General features: G+C 42.7%; 2 protein-coding genes across 2 annotated transcripts in view; one reads left to right on the top strand and one right to left on the bottom strand.

The window, feature by feature from the left end:
- LOC132871942 (retinal-specific phospholipid-transporting ATPase ABCA4-like) overlaps nt 1–6,615 on the top strand; it is a 105,391-nt gene extending 98,776 nt beyond the window's left edge. The window contains 3 exon segments of the mRNA XM_060906578.1: nt 2,923–3,015; nt 3,262–3,511; nt 4,875–6,615. Coding sequence (XP_060762561.1) covers nt 2,923–3,015; nt 3,262–3,511; nt 4,875–5,000 — 469 coding nt within the window. The 3' untranslated portion in view covers nt 5,001–6,615.
- On the bottom strand, nt 5,962–19,007 carry LOC132871940 (very-long-chain enoyl-CoA reductase-like). The gene is made up of 12 exons (XM_060906577.1): nt 18,825–19,007; nt 18,555–18,606; nt 17,410–17,454; nt 16,712–16,815; nt 16,394–16,509; nt 14,823–14,928; nt 14,206–14,278; nt 7,105–7,148; nt 6,941–6,998; nt 6,749–6,837; nt 6,605–6,650; nt 5,962–6,498 (listed from the first exon to the last, which is right to left on the bottom strand). The coding sequence occupies exons 1-12, from the start codon at nt 18,990–18,992 to the stop codon at nt 6,371–6,373; spliced, it is 1,029 nt and encodes a 342-aa protein (XP_060762560.1). The 5' UTR covers nt 18,993–19,007; the 3' UTR covers nt 5,962–6,370.
- Between the last annotated feature and the right edge of the window lie 379 nt (nt 19,008–19,386).

The following is a 19,386-nucleotide window of genomic DNA, read 5'->3' as shown; positions in this document are numbered from 1 at the left end:
TTCCATCATTCTGGTAGAGGTTGATCTTGGTTTCATCTGTCCAGAGAATGTTCTTCCAGAACTGTGCTGGCTTTTTTAGATGTTTTTTAGCAAAGTCCAATCTAGCCTTTTTATTCTTGAGGCTTATGAGTGGCTTGCACCGTGCAGTGAACCCTCTGTATTTACTTTCATGCAGTCTTCTCTTTATGGTAGATTTGGATATTGATACGCCTACCTCCTGGAGAGTGTTGTTCACTTGGTTGGCTGTTGTGAAGGGGTTTCTCTTCACCATGGAAATTATTCTGCAATCATCCACCACTGTTGTCTTCTGTGGGCGTCCAGGTCTTTTTGCATTGATGAGTTCACCAGTGCTTTCTTTCTTTCTCAGGATGTACCAAACTGTAGATTTTGCCACTCCTAATATTGTAGCAATTTCTCGGATGGGTTTTTTCTGTTTTCGCAGCTTAAGGATGGCTTGTTTCACCTGCATGGAGAGCTCCTTTGACCGCATGTTTTCTTCACAGCAAAATCTTCCAAATGCAAGCACCACACCTCAAATCAACTCCAGGCCTTTTATCTGCTTAATTGAGAATGACATAACGAAGGAATTGCCCGCACCTGCCAATGAAATAGCCTCTGAGTCAACTGTCCAATTACTTTTGGTCCCTTTAAAAACAGGGTGGCACATGTTAAGGAGCTGAAACTCCTAAACCCTTCATCCAATTTTAATGTGGATTCCCTCAAATGAAAGCTGAAAGTCTGGACTTTATGTCCATTATATAACTATAACTTGAATATGTTTCAATAAACAGGTAAAAAAAACAAAATTTGTGTCAGTGTCCAAATATATATGGACCTAACTGTGTGTGTATATCTCATCTCATCTCATTATCTGTAGCCGCTTTATCCTGTTCTACAGGGTCGCAGGCGAGCTGGATCCTATCCCAGCTGACTACGGGCGAAAGGCGGGGTTCACCCTGGACAAGTCGCCAGGTCATCACAGGGCTGACACATAGACACAGACAACCATTCACACTCACATTCACACCTACGCTCAATTTAGAGTCACCAGTTAACCTAACCTGCATGTCTTTGGACTGTGGGGGAAACCGGAGCACCCGGAGGAAACCCACGCGGACACGGGGAGAACATGCAAACTCCACACAGAAAGGCCCTCGCCGGCCACGGGGCTCGAACCTGGACCTTCTTGCTGTGAGGCGACAGCGCTAACCACTACACCACCGTGCCGCCATGTGTGTGTGTATATGTGTGTATCACAGGTGGCTTCTCCAGTGAGGAGAGGGAGGAAGATCCTCCTTAAAAATTCTAAGAATAAAAAGTTGAAATTGTCTTGACCAATTTAATGAATTGCTGTCCTTGAATATTACTATTTTACTGCCAAATACGACATGTACATTATATTCGTTTCTCTGGGTGAAATTACATTAGCACCCCCTATCGCTCGCTATTAGAAATTACTGCACGGAGGATCTTCCTCCCTTCGGCTCCCATTCACTCCGATTCAAACAGTCTCCGGCACTGGCGGCTCGTGGTTAACATAGACTTCAATGAGAGAGAGGAGGAAAATCCTCCTCTAAGAGGGTGGGACTAGCTAAGAGATCTGACAAGTGCTACAAAATATCAACCAATAGGCTGCAGCCCTCGTTGCGCAATGAACCAATAAGTAGAGGCCTTAGCTGCCTGGGGGGAGGGGTTATCTTATCAAACTTAACTTCTAGATCCGGTGACTTGGGCACTTCGGCAGTCAGAGTGAGAACGGCGAGGTGGAAGTGGATTGACTATGTTATAGATATTCTACGAATAAAGTAATGGAAACAGAGGACGTGGTGAATGTTTTGCTTGCAAAACCCTTCCATGGGCTGAGCTACAAACATGGCCGCCAGGTTTGCTTCATTAAATACGGAAGATTTTGAGAGAATTTTGAAAGAGAAAGATGTGTTGAACACCTGAAAGTAATGTGTACAGCAGCTATAAAAAGTGTACACACCCCGTTAAAATGATAGGTTTTTCAACTATTATCAACTCAACCCGTGCATGTAACTATAGCCGGTCCAGCAGGTGCGGTCGCATTGGGGCCCGTGACCTTCAACCAAGCATTCCTTCCTCCCTCACTTTTACAAAAGCCAGCCGCTACTGGTGTGTATGTATATATATATATATATATATATATATATATATATATATAAAAAATTTACACCAGTGGTGTCAAACTTACAGCCTGCTCGAACTAGCATGTTCTAATCTCACCAGAGGACTTGGTGTTCTGAATTAAAATGGTCTTGTGCAGTGTAATTTAATTGAAATGTTAATTTGAAGAAGTGCAGGTCTCTGATTGTCCACTTGGAGGCGAAATAGAGCAATAAATGCAGAGCCAGAAACGAAGCTACAACGATATAATTCTTCATTGGCAAGATAAAAAGCTGAGGCGGTAATCGTGTCCCTTTTCATAAGATCTGATTTAGGGGTTTTACATGGACTGGGGGCAAATACTTATACAATCTTGTACAATATTTTTTCCCCCGCTGGGTGTCATTTTAAAAGACAAAGACGCTAATAATCATATTGATTATTGCTGCAGGTGATTATGAATATATTATATTCATAATCACCTGCAGCAGGTCATGGGGTTGTGTCTGAATCCCGAATGCTATTTGGAAGGCTGTTCCATACCTGTGGGCCTTTGTAAGAGAAGGCTCCGCCCCAGATTCACCCTGACTAAAGGGTGTAAATCTATATTCAGATTTCTGTAAATTTGAGGCGTGAGAGAGTTTGTGATTAAAAGCCAGTTCCATGAACAGATGGAAGAGGACGTGGTGACATGGTGACATGTGATTGGTCATGAAATTGATTGAATGAGTGTAATGTGACTTTAACACTCCTGATAGTCTCTCTCTCTCTCTCTCTCTGTCTGTGTGCACACAGTATGGAGGAGTGTGAGGCGTTGTGCACGCGTTTGGCCATCATGGTAAACGGCACGTTTAAATGTCTCGGCACGATCCAGCACCTCAAATACAAGTAAGTTCTTTTCCTCCTCTTTATGTTTTTTATTAAAGTGGTGTGAGATGAAGATGGAGGAGCGTCTATGTATAAATAAATCCTGAAAACAGTCGAGTAGAAGGTTTCTGTCCACATGTTGGTTTTTGGTCCCTGATGAAATAAACATTGATGGCACCGGATGTGTGACGGACTGGCCGTGTCCCGTGAGAACAGCAGATGATGGTGTGGAGATGTTTTAACCCCGGTGTGTGTTCTGGTCCTTAGGTTTGGTGACGGTTATGTGGTGACGATGAAGATCAGAGCAGCTCGATCCGGTTCCTCTCCAGATCTCGGTCCTGCTGAAGCCTTTATGGAGAGCAACTTCCCAAAATGTGTGCAGCGTGAGAAACACTACAACACACTGCAGTATGAGATCACGTCCTCATCACTCGCCCGAGTCTTCCAGCTGGTGGCAGAAAATAAACACAAACTGAGCATCGAGGATTACTCCGTGTCTCAGACCACGCTGGACCAGGTAAAAAAAAAAAAAAAAACTCTTTATTCACACAACCTTCAGGACGAATCAGCTCCATGGTCTATAATCTGATTCACTCAGATCCTCAACACGCAGCAGGACACACCGCTCTTCCACCAACAGGGAACGGGTTCGAGAACCGGTTCTGTTCAGGATACTTTGATCCTTGGTGCCAGTGAGTGAACCGGCCCATGTTTCTACCAGTTATGAGCAGCACCACTGTAATCAAGAATGCATCATGAATGGAGGGCGTGGCCTATACACAACTGGACTAAACAGTTGTATCAAGACGGCAGTGTGGTGATTACCCGAGAGATTTTGCTCCGTTATTGCAGATATTTGTTTTCATCTAAAAAACAACCATGAACCAACGACTAATGATGAGATGATGTAGAAATTCTCCTAACGAATGGCACGCCCACTGATGTCACGGTTCACACTGGAAAAACCAGGTAACTTTTGGTTCCAAATAGGTACCAAGTTTTCAGGTTCTGAACGAATTTATTTTTGGATGAAATGGAATGAAGCAGAGCGCAGCGATGAAGAACGGAAAAGGAAACATCTTCAGAAACAAATAGAATGAAAACAAATATCTGCAATAACAGAACAAAATCTCACAGGTAGTCAGTGTGTTCCGGTATCTTGCTCCTACTGTTTACTCCCATTGTGTATGGGCCACGCCCTCCATTCATGATGCATCCTTAATTCCAACAGTTCTGCTCAAAACTGGTGAAAATGTGGGCCGGTTCTCTCGCTGGCACCGAGGATTAAAGAATCCTGAACAGAACCGGTTCAGGAACCCGTTCCCTGTTGGTGGGAAAAGAGGTAAACATGGGCACAGGTGAACACAGCAGGTCAGTCCACAATAGATCAGAATCATCAGGTCAGAGTTCCGTCCAGGACACAGAGCCAGCGCAGGCAAGGTAGAGATCAGACACAGAGATCAGACACAGCACAAACAGCTCTGAATTTATTGTGAGCGTCCCAGTGAATTCTAAAGTCTGTTAGCAGGAAGTGGAAATGATCAACTCAGAGGTGTTTAAACTCAGGTGAGGCGCCCTCTGGAGGCGAGATGGTGATCTGCTCCTGGTGAGACATCAGTGAGGCGCAGCGGCCGTTAAATCCATCAGAGAATTTTATCTGAAGCAGGAGGAACTGCTCGCCTTAAATACTGAAATCTATCACCAGCTCTCCATTGCCACGCCCCGCCACGCCCCATCCACACCCTCCTTCAGTCTGTTCAAACATAATATACAAATCAAATGTCAATTTTTTTTATCATCACTTCTAACAGAGGAAATGCTGCCTTGATTGGATTTGAATGTGATTAGATTAGATTTGATTGGATTTGTTGTTCCTGCAGGTGTTTGTGAATTTTGCGAAGCAGCAGTCAGGTGAGGATGATGATGAAGTCGTTCTTCATCCCAGAGCAGCTGGAGCGAGACGTGAAGCAAAGATCTCACCGAATAAGGCGTCTTCCAAAAAATAATGACATCATGAAAATGTCACGACTCACTGCACTCACCATCAACAAACTCATTTACACTCCTTCATACCTGCAATTTAGTGATTTTTTTAAAGTTTGATTCTCTTACACACCCGTGACTGAGTGTGTGCTGATAATCAGTTCTACGATTCATCGTGATAATTAACATCATTAATAACATTGTTACTGTGGACAGTTTAATTAAGAAACTCATCGTTCTGTCAGCAATTTGTAATTATTAATAAGATTTCATTCCTGTTGTTCAATTCTGTGTGTAATATTTAATATTTCTGCGATTCACACCATAACACGTGACTCACACGTGATCTTTGAGTGTCCGTGCGCGCAGCTCCACGTTTACGTTCTGTAAATATGATGTTTTATTGCGCTTTTTTGTGTGTTCATGCTTTTCTGCTGAAGCCGTGCCTGTTTTATTATAATTGCTGAAGCTTTACACACACACACACACACACACACACACACACTGCTGCAGCTATTAAGCAGAATAAAGCTTTTATCAGTGTTTATAATGTTCATTCACGTTATATTTATTCAATTTACTCACATTAATATTCAGATTTTATTATCAGGTTGAGTTGGTCAGAAGTTTTGGGACAGGTTCATGGTGACTGTTGTGTACAATCTGAACTTTTCTGATTTAAAATGAATTAATTCTAATCCAACAAAATGCATCGAGTCGTGTTCTGAACATGAACACACTCAAAGTGAAAAAAAAAAACCACTCAAAAACAATTATTTTAATTTTCCCACTGATTCTCATCGAAGTTAAACTGACTGGCAGCCGGTTACAGGATCCTGAAAATATTTAACTTTGGAGAAAATATTTTAATTTATTCCAATATATAAATACGTTTCAGTAAATATTCATCTTCTGGTGATTTAAAGTTCAGATCACAGTGACGTCAGGTTGTGTCCCAAACACTTTAATTACGGTTCCTTCTAACAAAAATGTAAAGAAATAAAATGAAATAAAATGTGCAGATGGTGTAAGCAGTGTGTGTGTGTGTGTGTGTGTGTGTGTGTGTGTGTGTGTGTGTGTACGAAGCCCAGCAGAGTCACGGCTGCAGTATGTGAACTGATTCAGAAGCAGACAATGGTTTATTAGATGATGATGATGATGATGATGTGAAGTGTGTTTGTGTTGTAACGCTATGGCTTGGGTCTTGTCTGTTCATGTTCCAGGAAGAACACTACGCAGGGATGAACTCTGTTTGGGACGGAACTTTTTTTTCACAATTGTGCATTTAATGTACTAAAATATTTTCATTGCTAATTATTTATCTTCATCCTGAAGCCCTTTTTTTTATTTCCAAATGAAATGAGGCTGTAAAAGGGTTCTGTGTCCCAAGTCCCTAGAGGAAGAGTGGAATGATGGCATTCCTGAGCTCAGGATAATCTCCAAACTCCTGTGTATAGGTTTTGTGTTTTCCTCGAGCCCAGATGGTCATCTGTATGAAGCTGATCAGTGTGAACACGGCGACTGCAGACAGAGCGGAGAAGAAATGATGTGATTATTAACATGAGAGAGAGTCTCATGGATGTTAGAAAGAGTGTGTGTGTGTGTGTGTGTGTGTGAGAGAGAGAACCTGGAACACACTGCGTCATCACCGTGAAGCTGATCCATGAACCCAACTGCAACCAAAACAACACACAGAATTAAAAACAATATAAAATGAACTATAAGTAAATGGTGTGTGTGTGTGTGTGTGTGTGTGTTCAGTGTAACACGCCTCATATGTGTAGTTTGGACAAGAGACGAAGAAGAAAAGCCACGTGAAGGGATTTTTACTCGGGTATGGAATCTGCATCGGCCTTGATCCTGAAACACACACACACACACACACACACCTGTCTGTGCTGTGCTGAGAGGTTTGTGTTAAAGTGTTTAATGTTGATGTTCCTGTTTGATGTGAAACTCTGACCGTTGCAGCTGAGGCGATTCAGAGTGAGGTGGATGGAGAAGTTTCCACACTCACAGATCTGAGATTGGAGCAGACACACAGGTGGAGCGTCACACAAACATCCACAACACTATTAACAGCACTTTATTTATTTGTTTGTTTGTTTGAGACTTTAGGATACGCACCAGAAACGTAACGAGTGATGTGTAGATCTGAATTTTCCCAAACACTGATAAAACAATACATCAGTAAAGACAGGAGTTAATGACACACCTCCAAACAACCTGCTCACCATTTTCACTAAAACTGGAACAAAGTTTAAAATAAAATGTTTAAAATTGGACTTTCAGTGGCGCCATGTTGTAGACGGCAGCAGGCAAAGTAGCTCTACAGAAAACCAATTAAAACTAGCTAATAACTAAAGCAAAAACAGCAATAAGTACGGAAATCTGGAAAATAAGTCGACAAACAAAGTTGATGGAAAATATGGTTAAGATAGGGAAGGCTGGGCGGGGGGACGGTGCAAAGGGAAGTTGTATCGAGTCGGCGGAGGGAGGGAGTCCAGAGATGGAGCGGCTAGGGTCAGCTAGCAGTGAACATGATGCGGTCATATTAATTGAGCTACGCAAATTAAGACAGGAGCATGCCGAAGCAGCAAGTGACAACAAGAGCAATGGCTAGACTCGAAACGAACATGAAAGAGCTTATGGAAAGAATGGCACCCCTCGAGCAAAGAGCAGGGCACATGGAGGAACGAATTGGAAATACAGAGGACAGGACGACGCGACTGGAGCGCTCCGCGGCCTTCTTACTGCAGCAAACGGCCAAACTATCTGTTAAGTGCGATGACTTGGAGTCAAGAATGAGATGCAACAATATACAGATACACAGCATCCCAGAGGGCGCAGAGAAGAATGATACCATAGACTTCATTACGAGACTTAAGTCCAAAATCCAAATCACAGGCGACATGGAAATACGCATCGAGAGGGCGCACCGGTCACTGGTGGCTAAACCCAGGGCAGCCCCGCCCCCCCAGAGCAATCATTGTGCGCTTTTTGGATTACGAAGTTAAGGAATATGTGATACGACAAGCCTGGAAACAGAAGACAACATACGAGGGACAAACCATCTACTTTAATCAAGACTACACGACGGAGGTTCAAAAGAAGAGGAAACGGGTGAGGGATGTCATCAAAAAGTTGAAGGAGAAAAACGTGAAGGCGCAGTCCCCCTACCCAGCCCAGCTTAAAGTGTTTTTGGACTCGGGGACAAAGACATTTGGCACACTAACGGGAGCGGCACCTATGTTAAAAGCCATGGGGATTATTGTGGACGAAGACAGGACGGAGAGGCTGCAGAGAGTGATGATGCAGAGCAGCTGGAACACGGCGACAGGACAGAGAGGGAGGCAGAGACGGCCCTACATCACAGAAGCAGACGTACAGGCCCTCATGGAGTAAACTCAACACTCAACACCTCTACTGATATAGTAAGGACAGAAAGAAGTGAAGTGTAATAAGGAATAGTTAAGAATAGGAAATTATTTTTATATCTGCCTTCAATACAAGGACTGGTGAAAGACGAGAGAAGCTAGTTTAGACACTACTTGTTAAACTGACAGAAATATTGGTTTTATTAAGAGTGAATTTAAAACTTTGAGTTCTTAACAACCTTAGAGAATAGGTTGTGGATGCACATAGTGCTTTTTCCCCAGAGAGAAAACACCACGACTCTCTGATGATGGGATGTTTGGAAGACATTCGTTCTTGTTCCTGTTATACATTGGTTCTGGTTCTGATGAAGATGTACATTTTTTGTTTTCTTTATTATGCAAGGTTTTATGTAATTTCTTACTTTTGGGTGAGGTGTAGAGCTTGTGGGTCTCATTTGAAAATAATATGAATAAGCTTAATCTTGTGTCATACAATGTACATGGTCTGAATCATCCCATTAAGAGGAAGATGATACTGAGCCAACTGGAAAAATTAATGTTCAATAGCTTTACTACAAGAGACACATTTGACGGACACTGAACAGAGAAAATTAAAACGGGAATGGGTAAATCAGGTATTCTATGCCTCATATGGCAAAAGGAGAGGGGTAGCTATTTTAATTGGTAAAGGTACACCAATTAAGGTTGAAAAGGAGATTAAGGATAACACTGGACGATATGTCATGATTGTGGGATCGATAGGGGACATGATTGTTTCAGTACTAAATGTACACGCCCCAAATGAGGAGAAAGAGACATTCTTTAAACAGATAGCTAAAGTAATAGCCAGTGAAGCAAAGGGAATGGGACTGATGGGGGAGATTTTAACACAATACAAAATGGCAGATTAGACAGGTTTCCTCCAGACCAGGGACCAAGCACAAAAAATCTACAGTATTGAATAACATGACTAAAGAGCTTGGTCTTACTGATCCATGGAGGGATAATAATCCAAAGAGGAGAGATTATACATTTTATTCAAACCTGCATGGTAGCTATTCGAGAATAGATTTTTTCTATGTGTCACAACAACATATACACAAAGTATTGAACTGTGGAATAGAAACTATAACTATAAGTGACCCATTACCCTAACCGTAGACCTAGGTAATGAACCCCTTTTCAGATATTGGAGGATGAATGTACGTATTCTGTCAAGTGAAAGTGTAGTAAAAGAAATAAAGCAGAGTTTAAAGGAATACTTCCAAATAAATGATAACGGTGAGGTAACACCATCAATATTATGGGAAGGAGGGAAAGCAGTGATACGAGGGAAAATAATAGAAATATCATCTCGACTGAAGAAAGCTCAATTAAAAAAACAAAGAGAATTGGAGAACAAAATTAAAGGATTGGAGACGGAACATAAAAGAACATCAGATAAATCCATTTTTCGTCATTTAAAAACAATCAGAGGCAAATTAGATGATCTCTTAACATTTAAAACAGAAGGGTCCCTACGTTTTACAAGCCAGAGATACTACGAGATGGGTAATAGAGCCAGTCGCTTATTAGCATTTCAACTTAGAAAGGCCCAAACAAATAGAATAATATCAAAAATAAAACACCCCACATCTAAACAAACTATATTAAAACCTAAAGAAATTGCAGAGGCTTTTGCGGAGTATTATAAAGGCTTGCAGTATATGACGACTCTGAATCTGACCACAATGATAGTGACACACAAGCCTTTTTAAAAAAATTAATTTACCAACTCTGTCAGGGAAGAGGCATCTGAAATGATTCGGCCAGTTTCTACACAGGAAATATTGGATACTATAAAAACTCTCAAAAATAATAAATCACCTGGGACTGATGGGTTCCCAGGAGAGTTTTACAAAAGTTTTAGAGAGGAGATAACACCTGTGCTATATAAAGTATTTAATTATGCTCTATCATCTGGGGACCCACCCAAGTCATGGTCAGAAGCCATCATATCAGTCTTACTTAAAGAAGGAAAAGATCCAACTCTATGTGAAGGATGCAGACCTGTGAGTCTACTCTGCAATGATTTAAAGATTCTTACAAGCATAATGGCAAAACGAATGCAAAAATACATAACTAAATTAATTAACATGGATCAAACTGGATTCATTCCCAATAGGCAGGGAGCAAACAACATTAGGAGAATAATAAATATTATTTCAAGTTCAAAATACAAATCTCGGGCTTCAATGATGCTTAGTCTTGATGCCCAGCAGGCTTTCGATAGGGTGAAATGGAGCTTCTTGTACCAGACATTATCAGCTTTTGGATTCCCCCAGAATTATATAGAATGGGTAAAAATAATCTATAAAGACCCCAAATCACGGATCAGAACTAACGGATGTTGCTCAGATTTCTTCTGCCTCAAAAGAGGAGTCAGACAAGGTGATTGTTTGAGTCCACTGTTGTTCGCTATAAGTATTGAACCATTGGCCGAATCAACAAGACAAAACAATCAAATATTGGGAATAAGGGATGAAGGGGGGGTGGAACATAAAATATCTCTGTTTGCAGGTGATTTGCTAATACTTTTAAATGACCCATCCCTATCGATACCAGCCCTGTTGGAGAATCTTAGAGAATACGGGAAAATTTCAGGGTATCTGACCAATGGGGCGGCACGGTGGTGTAGTGGTTAGCGCTGTCGCCTCACAGCAAGAAGGTCCTGGGTTCGAGCCCCGTGGCCGGCGAGGGCCTTTCTGTGTGGAGTTTGCATGTTCTCCCCGTGTCCGCGTGGGTTTCCTCCGGGTGCTCCGGTTTCCCCCACAGTCCAAAGACATGCAGGTTAGGTTAACTGGTGACTCTAAATTGAGCGTAGGTGTGAATGTGAGTGTGAATGGTTGTCTGTGTCTATGTGTCAGCCCTGTGATGACCTGGCGACTTGTCCAGGGTGAACCCCGCCTTTCGCCCGTAGTCAGCTGGGATAGGATCCAGCTTGCCTGCGACCCTGTAGAAGGATAAAGCGGCTAGAGATAATGAGATGAGATGAGATCTGACCAATGAAAGCAAATCAATTGCTATGATGATCTCAGGTAAATGTCCAGCAGAGTTAAAAGAAAAGGTTGGGTTTAAATGGACCGATAAAGGATTTAGATATCTGGGTGTTATTATTACTCCTAATGTTTCACAGTTATATGATGCGAATTACGAAAAATTGATAAAGGAAGTTAAAAAAAGACTTGGATAGATGGGCGATTTTACCCCTGACTCTCATTGGGAGGCTAGAAACTATTAGAATGAATATCTTGCCAAGACTATTGTTCCTGTTTCAATCACTTCCAGTTATGGTTTCTGGTTCCACCTTTAAAATGCTGGACAAAAGTATGTCAAGATTTTTATGGCAAAACAAAAAAGCAAGAATTAAATATAAGACACTTTTAGCCCCCCTAAATAAGGGAGGGCTAAACTTACCAAATCTAAGGAACTATTACTGGGCCGCTCAACTTAGAGCTCTTATATTATGGATAACAAAAGACAAAAATGCAATATGGGTGGAGATGGAGCAAAGGGCCTGCCCTACTGTGTCTTTGGAGTCACTCCCATTTGTAACCAGGCCAGTGCAAAGGAAGCTCATCTCATTATCTCATTATCTGTAGCCACTTTATCCTTCTACAGGGTCGCAGGCAAGCTGGAGCCTATCCCAGCTGACTACGGGCGAAAGGCAGGGTTCACCCTGGACAAGTCGCCAGGTCATCACAGGGCTGACACATAGACACAGACAACCATTCACACTCACATTCACACCTACGCTCAATTTAGAGTCACCAGTTAACCTAACCTGCATGTCTTTGGACTGTGGGGGAAACCGGAGCACCCGGAGGAAACCCACGCGGACACGGGGAGAACATGCAAACTCCACACAGAAAGGCCCTCGCCGGCCCCAGGGCTCGAACCCAGGACCTTCTTGCTGTGAGGCGACAGCGCTAACCACTACACCACCGTGCCGCCCCGCAAAGGAAGCTTAAAATTAAAAATGATCTGATTATAGAAACAATGAAAATATAGTCGACAATACAAAAGAAATTAAATATACCAAGCTCTGTAAGTAAAGCTACAAAAATAGCCAAAAACCCAGACTTTGTACCCTGTACTATGGATGCAGGATTTGAGAAAGGAACTAATAAAGGGTTAATATATATGGCACAGATTTTTACAGGGCAAATTTTGAAATCATTTGAACAACTCAAACAGGAATTTAATTTACCAAATAACGATTTTTATAAATATTTGCAATTGAGACGCTACCTCCAGAAACAAAATGAATGGGAAAGAGTAAGCAAAGAACCACCCAAGGTCGAAGAGCTGCTTATGTCATTTACAGAAGAAGAGTCAAAAAAAGGGCTGATTTCAAAAATGTATAAATCACTACAATATGAATCCAATGATAAAAATTTGGATGTTAAAGAAAGATGGGAATTGGAAGCAAATGTAATAATAAAAAATGATGATTGGGAAGAAACATTCAGATCTGGACATAAATTAACTAACAGTCCAACATGGAGGGAGTTTGAATGGACAGTAAAGATGCGTTACTTTAACACCCCATCGGTCACCGCAAAATATAGTAAAACATCAGATTTATGTTGGAGGAACTGTGGCATGGTGGGTGACTTCACTCATATATTTTGGGATTGTCCAAAGATCATAGATTTTTGGAAATGTGTGAAAACAAAAATAAAAAGAATTTTGGGTATTGACCTGCATCTACACTCAACCCTGTATATACTTGGAAAACTACCTGAGGACCTGATAGACAGAGATTGCAGCTACTTATTGAAAGTCCTGCTTTTGATAGCAAAGAAAATGATCACAATCAATTGGTTGAAGCCACATCCCCCCAACATAATGCAATGGACAGACAAAGTAAAAAAAGGTTTTTATTATGGAAAAAACTACAGCAAGATTACAACTGAAACTAGAAAAATTTGAGAGAAGATGGAAACCAATCATTCAAGCGATACAAGAGCTCTAAATACCTCTTTTTGTTTTTATTTTATTATTTTTATTATTATTTATTTATTTATTTTAATTTTTTGCTCAGTAGCACCTGTTTAGGTTTTGCAAATACACTTATCTGTACTGGTGGAACACTAGAAGTCAGAATTCAAGAATGTGGTAGGTGACTCATATTTGACTTGTATGGAAAGGAGATATTGTATGTATTTATGAGTGAAGGTAATATGATGTGGACTGAGCGAATTATAAACTGTACATCTTCATGTGTTTTACCTATGTGAATAAATAAAAAGTTCTAAAAAAATGTTTAAAATTAATATTTCTATCGCAGGGACGATGTTCAGGTCATTCAGAGTTGAGAGAAACACAAGGAAATAAAAAGGATGAATACAAACGAGTGGAGTTTATAAACGGAAAGCAGAATTCTGATGTTAGAGGCATTAGTGCAAGTAGTGAGCAGTCAGTAGTGAAACTCGGTAGTGAGCAGTCAGTAGTGAAACTCGGTAGTGAGCAGTCAGTAGTGAACACTCAGTAGTGAGCAGTCAGTAGTGAAACTCGGTAGTGAGCAGTCAGTAGTGAACACTCGGTAGTGAGCAGTCAGTAGTGAACACTCAGTAGTGAGCAGTCAGTAGTGAAACTTGGTAGTGAGCAGTCAGTAGTGAACACTCAGTAGTGAGCAGTCAGTAGTGAAACTCGGTAGTGAGCAGTCAGTAGTGAACACTCAGTAGTGAGCAGTCAGTAGTGAAACTCGGTAGTGAGCAGTCAGTAGTGAACACTCGGTAGTGAGCAGTCAGTAGTGAACACTCAGTAGTGAGCAGTCAGTAGTGAACACTCAGTAGTGAGCACTTACTGGGTGTGGTGTAGAGAGGATGGTTGATGTAGAATGCTAACCACGCTGAAAATCCCCAATAATATAAACAATTCTGAAAAATAACATTAAACAGCAGTTAGCTCCACCCTCACACTCTGATTGGTTGAAAGCACACCGGGGCTAACAAACTAACAATCAGATTCGTGAACCTCACAAATAAATTAAAAATAATTTAAATTCAATTAAATTAAAAACAGCAACAAGACAGAAGACCTCACTGAAAACATGTCTGTCTGACCAAACTTAAAAACCCTACAGACAGAGAGCGAGACAGACAGGGAGACAGACAGACAGGGAGGCAGACAGGAAGACAGAGAGGAAGACAGACAGACAGACAGACAGACAGACAGACAGGGAGGCAGACAGGGAGGCAGACAGGGAGGCAGACAGACAGACAGACAGATCCTTACAGCTGTCTGATGTTATACTGAGTTAATGGTTTCAGACTGAACTGAATCTGTTCATAAAGATAAATGATTTATTTATTATAAGCAGCTAACAGATAAACAGCAGACACACACACTGTAATAATAAGTTAATGAATGAATAATGAATATGTAATGAATATTAATAAATGCTGCTGAATGAATAATGACCAGTGCCATGGTGTAGAGTGGCAGAGTTCCGTGTGAAAATCGATGGATGAATATTGTCTCCATTAATCGCTTCATATAGTGCAGGGTGTGACACACACACGCCAGTCTGTGAAAATAAGGAGCAATCACACACACACACACACACACACACACACACACACACACACACACACACACAGACAGACAGACAGACAGACACACACACTGTTATTAAGGGGTGGTACCGAGCTCTAATACACACCACCCTACACACACTCAGTGGTGTCCCTAGGGGGTGGGGTGTGTAGGATGTGTGTAGGATGTGTGTAGGGGTGGGTGTGGGGTGTGTAGGGGGTGGGGTGTGTAGGATGTGTGTAGGGGTGGGTGTGGGGTATGTAGGGGGTGGGGTGTGTAGGATGTGTGTAGGGGTGGGTGTGGGGTATGTAGGGGGTGGGGTGTGTAGGATGTGTGTAGGGGTGGGTGTGGGGTATGTAGGGGGTGGGGTGTGTAGGATGTGTGTAGGGGGTGTGGGATGTGTTTAGGGGTGGGTGTGGGGTGTGTAGGGGTGTGTAGGGTTGGGGTGTGTGTAGGGGTGTGTAGGGGTGGGGTGTATGTAGGGGTGGGGGTGTGTAGAAGGTGTGGGGTGTGTAGGGGTGGGGTGTGTGCAGGGGGTGGGGTGTGTGCAGGGGGTGTGTAGTAGGTGTGGGGTGTGTGTAGGGGTGGGGTGTGTGCAGGGGGTGTGTAGTAGGTGTGGGGTGTGTGTAGGGGTGGGGTGTGTGCAGGGGGTGTGTAGTAGGTGTGGGGTGTGTGTAGGGGTGGGGTGTGTGCAGGGGGTGTGTAGTAGGTGTGGGGTGTGTGTAGGGGTGGGGTGTGTGCAGGGGGTGTGTAGTAGGTGTGGGGTGTGTGTAGGGGGTGCGGGGTGTGTAGGGGGTGTGGTGTGTAGGGGGTGTGGTGTGTAGGGTGTGGGGTGTGTAGGGGTGGGTGTGGGGTGTGTAGGGGGTGTGGGGTGTGTGTAGGGGTGTGCGTGGGGTGTGTAGGGTGTGTGTATGGTGTGTGTGTGTGTATCTAGGGGTGTGTAGGGGTGTGGGATGTGTAGGGGGTGTGGGGTGTGTGTAGAGGGTGTGGGGTGGGTGTAGGGGTGGTTGTGGGGTGTGTAGGGGGTGTGGTGTGTGTGTAGGGGTGGGTGTGGGGTGTGCAGGGGGTGTGGGTTTGTAGGGGGTGTGGGGTGTGTAGGGGTGGGGTGTGTGTAGGGGTGTGTAAGGGGTGTGTGTAGGGGTGTGTGTGGGGTGTGTGTAGGGGGTGTGGTGTGTACAGGTGTGTAAGGGGTGTGTGGAGGGGTGGGGTTTGAATCAAATCATGAATTGGGTGAATCGTTACCTGTTTAGTTATAACAACAATAACATTTTTTTATAATCCTTGCTCGCATCATCAATATAAAGGACACAAAAAACAGGTGGGGGGTGGGGGAATGACTGGGGGGGCACACACATCATGAGTTACTGCACTGAGAGACAGCAGACAAACTGAGGATGCCACTACACACACAATAATAATAATAATAATAATAATAATCAGTGTAAAGGTGTCCTGACCTGACAGCAGCATGTGAGCTTCGTGTGTAATCAAACTCGTGACTGTAGATAAACGGTAGCCGATAGTAAAACAGAAGATAAATAAAAAGCGGCCCGATGCTTTCTGACAGAAACACCTACAGTTTTACACACACACACACACACACACACACACACACACACACACACACACACACACACACAGATCTATATACACACACTGTATGTATATGATTAAGATTAAAGAGAATAAAGTGTAGAACGTGTTAAGGATGTGTGAAGGTTGTGTAAAGGTCATGTGAAGGTTGTGTGAAGGTTGTGTGAAGGTCATGTCCTCACCATGGTCCAGCCTAACTGAGGCCCGAGGTCCTGCAAGAACATGGTGGCCGTCGTCCCCACAGGCAGATCCTCCAAAACATCTTCATCTCTAAGAGCTTTTCCCTCTGAACAGCAGCAAACATTTGAGATCAGACAGTGAGATCAGACAGTGAGATCAGACAGTGGGATCAGACAGTGAGATCAGACAGTGGGATCAGACAAAACATGTTATCATCATCAGATTCAAGACTGAACTGTTTTACTTAAAGAGCTGCAGCTGATTTTTTTTCTGAATTTCCCCTCAAATTCCCTGTAACTGTCTCTCTGTCTGTCTGTCTCTCTGTCTGTCTCTCCTACTGAAGTGCATCTGTACTACTGTCTCTCTGTCTGTCTCTCTGTCTGTCTCTCTGTCTGTCTCTCCTACTGAAGTGCATCTGTACTACTGTGTCTCTGTCTGTCCTTCTGTCTCTGTGTCTCCTGTACATTCTTCAGTGCAGCATTAGGTCACCTCTCTCTCTCTCTCTCTCTCTCTCTCTCCCCCCCCCCCCCCCCATCTGTAGATCTGTGTATGTTTCTCTGCCACTCCTCTGTCTGTCTGTCTGTCTGACCTTCTGTCTGTCTCTCAGTAGCACAGTTTAGTGATGAAGCTGTAAAAGGATTTAATCCCTGCAGAGACTCGTTCAGTGGAATCAGTGAGTTAAAGAGTGAAATCATTTTACCGGGGTGGAGTTTCAGAGCCTGTCTCGCTGGAGACCACTTCGGATCTGCAACAGTTCAGTCATTTATCAGATTACTGTGTAACTGTACACTTCTTATCACACACACACACACACACACACACACACACACACACACACACACACACACACACACATTATTCCTAACAAACACATTTTACATTTCAGATTTCACTTCTTTAAAAACTCACACAGCAGACCTGTGGGCTAGTGTCTGTCTGTCTGTCTGTCTGTCTGTCTGTCTGTTACTGAAAAATTTAAATATACAATAAAAAGAAAAACAGTCTTTGAGAAAGTGTTTGTGTAGCGACAGCGTGTTCTGATGTTTTAGAGACTGAAGGTTAAAACAGTACTGAATGTTTTCAGGAGTCGACCCCCGCTGAGTCTCACTGCGACTCTAAACACCTGGTTTTAAACGTGTCTTGGGCAACCGGGCCACATCTGGACATCACACACTTTCACTCAAACCACTTAGCGAGGGATCTGGGACGCATGTAAACGGACCTTTTGGAGTGTAAACACTAACATGCCCTGACGCGTCCCTCAGAAGGACATCACAGGAAATGATGTCATTAATGCAGGATGTTGTGGTTGTTTTGGTGACAGCGTGCTAACGCACGAGAAAATGTAGAGGAGCACTGATGTACGTGTTTGGAGTGGAAGAAAATAATGAAGGTATGTTGCAGGCTTAACGTTTTTAAGATAACTGCGAGCGGGGCCTTTTGACCCTCTAGCTGGTGGTAATGAAATATGAACACGACGCGTCAGCTGGACATCTCAGAGACACAGATCCACACAGGTGGAAGGGTGATGTGTGTCAGAGACGCGTTTTAAAACCTAGCGGAAACAGGCCTTGTGTGTGTGTGTGTTATTAAAAGTGTATAAAATTGAAGGTTATTAAATTGTTTATGAATCAATACGATTTAATTTGATGATTCCTTCATGATTCTCTTCTATTTAAATTTTAATAAAACATTTGTCAAAATCAAACGCTGCCGTGCTAATATTAGCAAACGAAGCTAATCAAGTCAGTCAGTCTGCTGTACATCTGTTTATCCAGAGCAGCTGGATTCAATTTACATCCACGGAAGGTTAAGAAAAGAAAGAAAGAAAGAAAGGAAACTCACATAATCTGTGCAGCAGGATCTTGATTTCTCCGATGGTGGCATTCGGTTCCACCTATTCATGGAAAATGACGGAGTTATAAAAAAAAAAGTCAGTTTTTAACCAACTTGAGTGAAGTTTATTTACGACTAATGAGTCGGTTAATAAAAATACAGTCTGAGACAAAATCAGCTGCAGGTCGAGTTGTTTTTAAATAAATCACTGATCAGATGTGAAGGTGATTTACACTGCAGATCAGAGTTCAGTGTCAGGTTTCGGTTAAAGTGACGCACCTTGTCCAGGTAGCAGAGCTGCGCACTGGTTTTAGGGTCCAGGATCTCCACCTCGAAAAAAACATAATTTTTGACATTTTTAGGTTCTCCAGCTTTCAGGCCATGATCACATCTGGCTTTAATAAATTGAGCGACGGTGAATAAATTCTTTAACTCCACACTGCCCATAACTGCACGCAGGAACTGACCGACTGCACCCTGCTGAGGGGAGCGGGAGGGGAACGGAATCAGATCTGTGGCGCGGTATGAAGGCGACATGTTTGTGATGACTTCTCACACACAGATCACGTTCCAGCAGAGTGTCGTCAGCGTGAGCCACGAGGGGAAAAATTACACCTCCGGAAATATATTCACTAAATTATTTCAATTCTTAACACAGAATAAAATACAGCTAAGTTGCATCAAACTTTGATAGAAAATTGAATGGTCTAAATATGCAAATTTGAAATGCATGTGACCTCCCAGTTTCCTGATTCCGCCCCTTCCTCCTCCTCCCTAAGGTACATCAGCACCTCTCACTGTTCACCAATCACAATTCTAGGAGTAAATTTCTCACCGAACC

The sequence above is a fragment of the Neoarius graeffei genome, chromosome 23 (genome assembly GCF_027579695.1).
Source record: "Neoarius graeffei isolate fNeoGra1 chromosome 23, fNeoGra1.pri, whole genome shotgun sequence".
In the NCBI taxonomy this organism is placed as follows: domain Eukaryota; kingdom Metazoa; phylum Chordata; class Actinopteri; order Siluriformes; family Ariidae; genus Neoarius; species Neoarius graeffei.
This window is presented reverse-complemented; position numbering and strand designations above follow the sequence as displayed.

Coding starts and splice junctions, on each gene's coding strand:
- LOC132871940 (XM_060906577.1), bottom strand. CDS start 18,992: ATGGGCAGTGTGGAGTTAAAGAATTTATTCACCGTCGCTCAATTTATT. Junction 16,510..16,711: donor CTCAGTTAGGCTGGACCATG/GTGAGGACATGA, acceptor GTAAAACTGTAG/GTGTTTCTGTCAGAAAGCAT. Junction 6,651..6,748: donor GTCCAAACTACACATATGAG/GCGTGTTACACT, acceptor TTTTGGTTGCAG/TTGGGTTCATGGATCAGCTT.